The 7,373-nt window shown below is 41.9% G+C and overlaps 1 protein-coding gene across 1 annotated transcript in view; it reads left to right on the forward strand.

The window, feature by feature from the left end:
• Positions 1–2,763, forward strand: part of LOC114208481 (uricase) — a 36,546-nt gene extending 33,783 nt beyond the window's left edge. Inside the window, exons 8-9 of the mRNA XM_028102566.2 lie at positions 319–402; positions 2,689–2,763. Of these exons, the coding sequence (XP_027958367.1) occupies positions 319–402; positions 2,689–2,763 (159 nt within the window). The remainder of the gene's footprint in view (positions 1–318; positions 403–2,688) is intronic.
• Positions 2,764–7,373: the final 4,610 nt, after the last annotated feature.

The raw sequence follows: 7,373 nt of genomic DNA on the forward strand, positions 1-7,373 counted from the left end.
AAGAATTTAAGAGGTTGACTGGCCAGCACCAGGAGGCCAGTTGGATACCGAAGGTCCCACAGCTTTCTGAGCCAAGGAACTCTTACTTTTCTGAGAACAGATTGTGTACTCGGAGGGGAAAAGCTTGGGTCCACCATCTAATAATAGGACTATCAGGAGACAACTGTGTCAAGCAGTAGAGGATCATCAGAGGGTGTCTCAGGGACAGAGGTAGAACTTGAGTAATGGGCTACTGGGCAGGTGGGTTGCAGGGGAGGAGTGATAGAGGGAGAGAGATTCACAGTTGCCCAATGTGATCCGTATTACTTCGGATTCCAGATAGAAGACATGGAAATCAGCCTGCCCAACATGCACTACTTTAACATAGACATGTCCAAAATGGGACTGATCAACAAGGAAGAGGTAAGAGAACTTTAAAAACATTTAAAGTACATCCACCCTCCTGCCCCCACACCCTTACTTGTCTTTATAAATTTGGGGTGATAGCATCACCAAGCAAAACTCTACACAGTTGTTGCTTTTGGAGTATTTATAGTTGCCACTGATTAGAGTCCTCTTAAACTCTGGGCCTTTCCATACCTAAGGCTGGAGTACCCTAGAAGTGGATGAGTGATTGTGGAGGAGGGTTGGAATCTGCAGGGAGTAAAGGACAAGGAAAGCACAGAGTGTGCCAGAAGAGACAGCTCTGAGATCTACTTCTCCGAAAAGTGCCACCCAAGGTCACGGCTTCATTATTCTTCCATGATGAGGCGACGACGAGAAGAAAAAGATTCTATTTTCATTTTCCTTCATCGTCTTTAACTTTGGATTAAGTCATCAATTTAAGTAGCATATAAACAGATAATGTCAACAGAAAAATGAAAGAGTGTTTGTGTTTCCAATTGCAATTATAGAAAGCGAGATGAGGAAGTGCGCTTTTTGAAAGGAAACCTTGTTTTGGAAAAAAACACTTACCTGGACTTGTTTTAAGCCATGACAGAAGGTTAAACCGAGTGGGAGTGTCTGACTCAACAGCCTGAAATAGTAGGGCCTTGGAGATTAGAACTGTCCTTCCCCTCTCGAACCACTTTCAGAATGGTAGGATTTCTCTATTTGATCCATCCTTGTATAGGCTTCTAGAATTTGAAAAACATCATCTTGATAGCTTGTTTTAGTGTGTAGGGAGAGGGACCATCTATCAACGTGGCTCTGTGGCCATAGAATTTGGGCCTGCTGACCTAGGAGCCTTCTTCTTAGCCACAGTCCTCTGGCCAGTCACCTTGTTTCTGTTCGGCAAATTGTGTTCCTGGGCTGTGCGGGGCCTGCACCACCACAGCTGCAGGTGGAGGCTGGGGAACTTGAAGGTCATGTGAAACGAAGGTCATGCTTAGGTGCCAGGATGGCTACTAGAAAACTCTGAGTGGCAGAGGAGAGCAACCTTGATCCAAGGTGCTGTTCACTCAGCTGAGCAGGGAGGCAACATTGTTTACTGTGGTGGAAGGAAAGCATGGTGATTACCAGAATACCACTAATTAGAGTATAAAGTCTTTTTCTTTTTTTAAGATTTTATTTTATTTTTTTTTAAGATTTTATTTATTCATTTGACAGAGACAGTGAGAGAGAGAACACAAGCAGGGGGAGTGGGAGAGGGAGAAGCAGGCTTCCCGTGGAGCAGGGAGCCCGATGCGGGGCTCGATCCCAGGACCCTGGAATCATGACCTGAGCTGAAGGCAGACGCTTAATGACTGAGCCACCCATAAAGCCTTTTAAAGCAATTACCTTCTAAAGAGCAGGAGGGGGACCTGAAAGTAATCCTGGCCATGTCCACCAAAGGTAAAACAAAGGGGCCCCAAATAGAAAAGGGCCCAAGTGTCATGACTCAGACAGTGCTTAGCCCAGGAAGCCAGCGGAGAAAGGAGGTCTCCTCAGGGCCCCCAGACACCTCTGGCTTGCACCGATCCCAGCTCAAAAACTTGTTGCCAGCTTGCCAGTTGTGTCTCTATACCCAAGAAGTCAGATTTGCAGCTTCCTCAGCTCCCACCTGAAGAACGGGTGAGGACCCCGAGGCAGGAAGGCCCAGTTCCTTCGGGCCAGGGCTCTGCATGAAGGCACCTGAGAGGCTGAACAAGTTGGCCCAGGTCTGTGTCTGCACTTTGGGGGTGGCCGGAGCTGCTCTTGGCTACAAAGTGAAGGCAACACACGAAAAGCAGGGAGTCAGGATACACTGACAACGGCAGAGGAGTGACAAATGACAGGGTGGGAAGAGAGAACCGCTCTAAAGTCACAGCTGTCTGGAGCCATTTAGTATTGGGCTAACAGCCCGGAGGACCTCAAATGTTCCTGAGGCCATGGCAGTATTATAGCATTGGACAATGACTGATGTTCAAAGTGAATCATCAAGCAAAGGTCAAATTAGGTTCACCACATTCTATTGAAAAAGCAGGGGGATATATAACGCATTTGAGAAACTTTCATATCACAGTGATTAAAGTTTTTCCAAAACTCTTTTAACTTTCGGGACCATCAACTCATCTCTCAACTATTGCAGAAAAATAAGGCATTCCCATACTTGAAATAACTATATGACTGTAGGGCATATACATTTTCCTGTTTAGTGAGTTGTTTTTGCTGTTGACTTACTATTGATTCACAGAAAAAAGGAGAGGCCTATTTTAATGCCTCTGAAGTTGCCATCTGGTTTTTCTACAGGTCTTGCTACCATTGGACAATCCATATGGCAAAATTACTGGGACAGTCAAGAGGAAACTGGCTTCGAAGCTGTGACATTGTAGCCACCACCACGGGAAGTCTACTCTCAACTGAGGAATTCCTTCAGCCTCTTGTGATGCTGGAAATCATAGCATGTAGCCATGCAAATGTTCAAACTAGAGTGTCGATTTATAGTGTTAATTTTCCTCCTGTAGGAAAGAATTGTTCTACTACTAGCTCAGTGAAGTGTTTTGTGATTAGTAATTATAACATGCGTGGTGGATACAGTTTACTTCAAAAATGCTAAGCAGTATGAGAAGAGTCATAAGTCAATATTTCCTTTTAGTTGTCTTGTGCCTTCCTATCTTAGAGAAGTTTTAGAATCAATGTATTAAGAAAATAATCATGAATTAATGGATGTGCCCTATCAATTAGTTTGTGCACAAATTTAAGAGTAAGCACTGTTTTCAACCTACTGATGCTAAAACTTTGCTCTGGGCAATGCAGAAAATGTAATGACAAAATCATATTTTGAAAACTATCACCATTGTGACTTCAGTTAGACTGAATATTTGAATTTCTAAGAATGCTCTAGTATATGAATCACTGGGAGCTTATTTCTATTCTAAATGTACTTTTGCAATCTTAATGTATTGGTTTTATGACTTTTACAACTCTTAGAGAATATTTAGTAGACACTGAAAAAAATATAACTTGTTTTTCTTTGAATAATGCATCACTTTGGCCCAAAACGAGCACATTTAATAAATGCTAAGTCAATACATCAATCAGTGAATATCCATAGAGAAAGAAGACGAGAGACTCTCTCTATAAAAATATCAGTGATGGGGCGCCTGGGTGGCTCAGTTGGTTGAGTTGCCAATTATTGGTTTCAGCTCCGGTCATGGTCTTAGGGTCCTGGGATCGAGTCCTGCATCGGGCTCCATGCTCGGGGAGTCTGCTTCAGTATTCTCTCTCTCCCTCTGCCCCTCCCCTTGTTCACTTGTGCAAGAGGGCTCTCTCTCTCTCTCTCTCAAATAAATATATACATCTTTAAAAAAATATCAGTGATGATGATTTCTAGATGGTGGGATTAGGGGTGATTTTTTTTTTTTTTTTTTGGCCATGTGCTTTTCTGGATCTTCCAAATATGAAGAGTTATTACTTTTATAATCAGAGAAATAAATATAATTGATGATTTAAAGGTGTACACAGATTTGACTGGTGATTATCTTTATATCAGTTGATTAATACTACCATTGTATATAGATATATACCATAAAGCTTCATAAACTGTAATTTTAGAAGCCCATGATGAAAACCTGTCCACATGAACATTCTAGATAACCTTCCTCCATTTAAAAAATCTCCATTTATTAATTTTCTTAAATCTCCATTTTTTATAAATGGTTACATATGAGTGCTTAGTATTGTTTGATAACTCTGCTTCATTCCCCGCCCCCTTCTAGTACTATACCTTAAGCTAGCATGGCGTAGTGTTTAATTTCACAAACTCACTTCACTCCTGGATCCTCCTCTTACTAGCTATATGACAAGTGTCCTCATCTGTAAAATAGAGGTGAGAATAGAATCTCAGAGGTTTTTTGAGGATTAAATGGGTTAATGTCTGTACAGTGCTGTGGTCGTATTTATGCCCGACACACAGAAACTTCTATATGTGTTTGTTAAATGAAATTGCTTGCCTTCTTTTCATGTGTTACTAGACCCAAGTAGAAAATCGTCATTGGACTTTGTGAGTGAGATGGGAGATGGGAGGTCTGAGCGCAGCGAGCCCTAGAAGATGCTGGAGGCCAGGCACAGGCTCGTGCCTGCTGGGAAAGAACATGAGATAAGAAGGAAGAAATAATTTGATAAGGAAAGTTTTGTGCCACATTGAATATTCACGTTACAGAATGTGCTTACAGCATGTCACTTGCATGGCCAAATAGCTGGTACATTTTATTCCTCTGCTGATTTGATGATCCAGTTTGAAGAGCAATTTAGAGTTTAACATGATTTTTTTTTCCTAAAAACAAACAAACAACAAGAACAAAAACTTAATTGGGCCCTTCTTGCTAGATATTTTCTCGGTCATGTAAGTTTAAGAAACACTGTAGTTTCTCCTGAGAAGAAATCCGTATTAGAGCAGAATCCTTAGAAATTGGGGCCCATTTTATACACGCGTTCATTTTGTTTCTCCTGAGCTCTTAAAACATTTATTGTAAGGGACTGCACATGAGCTCTTGGATGTTATGACCCAGTGGTGCGCCAGGAAAGCCTGTTGTCTGTGAAATTTTCAAGGACCAGATTCCTATTTTGGGAAGGATGTTTTCTTGTGGTTAAAATCATAACTATGTGCTGAAAACAAGGCTGGGGGTTTCACCTGGTCTTGCCAGTGCCCTCAAAGGAGCAGGCCAGCCTGAACTGGAAACGCCTGTGAGCTCATTTGTATCAAAACACTTTGTAATGTCGTTAAAGAAGCCTACCGGGACTCTGCCAGTTTTTCTGGGAAGCAGACTTGCTCTCCAGCGCTCTCCCCTGCCTTCCCCCCAGGCATCCCCCAACCCGCTCTCAAGTCGGGGGGAAGTAATGCAGGTGACTCCAGCCGGGGAGGCAGTTTGCATGGCCTCAAGGGATCAGCTGTCATTTGGGGCTTGTGGTTTTGGCAGCCAGAATTCTAAGACTTGGTCGAAATCCTCTAAATTTCATCTCCCACTTTTCATAAACAGGCTCAGAAAATATGTTCCATTCTTTCTCCTTTTTAGAGTCCGACTTAAGTTCATACCTCTCTTCATTTTCCGTCACCTGCTTTTTCTCCCTTTGTTCTCAATATAATAGAAATCACTCTTTGGAAACAGTGTTTTTCTTGTTTGTTATTGAAACAGAACTTACCTTTTTCAACCACATGCAAGATTTAACTACAGAAATCTGAACTTCCCTCTAACCTCCTAGCCCTCTGTCCAGAAAGAGCATTTTTTTCCCCCTTCAGACTTGGGACTGACCGGACTTTGCCTTTTGTAGTCTCTTTTGCAAAACCTTTGTAACTTCTGCTTCCTCGCCTGCATTTCAAGAGGAAACCAAGGCTTCTTTCTAGAGACGTGGATTTCAAGCCTTCTGACTCATTGGGTTCTTCCTGCTTCCAAATATTGGAAACTTATTCTCTTTGCATTTTTCATAGTCTTTGTTCTCATTTCTCTCAGAGCTCAGCTGCCTTTCGTTCTTCCATTTGCTCAGACTCTTTCTCGGGAATTCTTAAAGTTTTTGGATTCTATGGATATCTTATTGAGAAAGAATAGCTATGGACCTTCCTCTCAGCAAAACGCTCATTCACATCTCTACAGGTGCCTCAACATCCATCATGGAAGTGGTTTACTCTCAATCCTTAAAGTGTGAAGGATTCCATTGGAAATTTGCCACATAAGGAATACATTCAACCAAACTTGGAAGAAAGGCATACTGATTCCTTTATATGAGAAAGGGAAATGAGTGTGTTCAAAAACTAATGATGTACTATACCTTGGCTAATTGAATTTAAATTAAAAAATTAAAAAAAAACTTCAATTGGGTTTTGCAAGCATACCGTGGAGAAACTGAAGGTTCAGTTCTACACCACTTTAATAAAACAAATTTTGCCAAATAAATAAATAAATAAATAAACAAACAAGAGAGAAGGACTCCAGGTATATTAGTTTCTTGGGCTGCCATAACAAAGTAACACGAACTTGATGGTACATAACAACAGAAATGTATTCCTTCATTGTTCTGGAGGCCAGAAGCCCAAAGTCATGGTAGTTGGTAGGTTTGTGTCTGCTTTAAAGGTTTAGAGGAGATTCTGTCCTTGGTCTTACAGCTTCTGGTACTTTCTTCAGTGTCTTGGTTTGTCCCCCATGGTCACATTACCTGTTCTGTCTGTCTCCTCTGTGTCATTCTTATAAGGACACTTGTCATTGGATTTAGGGCCCACCCAAATAACCCAAGGTGATCTCTTTATCTCAAGATCCTTAATGGTATCTACAAAGACCTTTTCCCCATATAAGATCACAATTACAGGTTCCAAATTAAGGCAAAAACATAGGATTGGTTGGGGGGGCACCACTCAACCGACTCCCGTGAGTCAGCGGACAGTGAGCTTCTTGAGAGCAGCTCTTCTAGTGCATATTGGATCTTCAGCTACACATAGGCTACTGTTTCCTTCATACCTGGGGGATAGTCACATCCCCCTTTCAGCTTGATCAGCTGTCACACTGATGTCTATAAAAGGGTGAAGAGCATGGACTTTGGATCTAGATTGTGCTCAGTTTCAGATTGGGCTTCTCCAATTTCTAGCTGTGTGACCTTGGGCAAGTAACCCTAAACTTTAGTTCTGTAATTTTGAAATGAGTCTCATAATAGTAACTACCTTACAGATGAACGGAGGATTAACTGAGATAATGCATGCATGAGTTAAAATGTTTTGGGTTGCAAGTGACAAAATATCTCAGAGTGTCTTCAACGGGAAGGACACCTTGTTTACTTAAGAAGTTTAGAGGTAAGTTGTCTCAGGATTGATCTGGACACTCAGGGATGGCTTCATGTTCTCAGGCTCGTTTCCATCCTTGGCTCTGCCATGCTCACAGGCGTTAATGTTTCCCCTGGGGTCACAAAATGGGTAGTAAACTCTTGTTATAGATAGCGTGTATCACCCA

Source organism: Eumetopias jubatus, unplaced genomic scaffold (genome assembly GCF_037043125.1).
Source record: "Eumetopias jubatus isolate StellerSeaLion01/CBP00866 unplaced genomic scaffold, mEumJub1_p1.0 scaffold_4, whole genome shotgun sequence".
Classification (NCBI taxonomy): domain Eukaryota; kingdom Metazoa; phylum Chordata; class Mammalia; order Carnivora; family Otariidae; genus Eumetopias; species Eumetopias jubatus.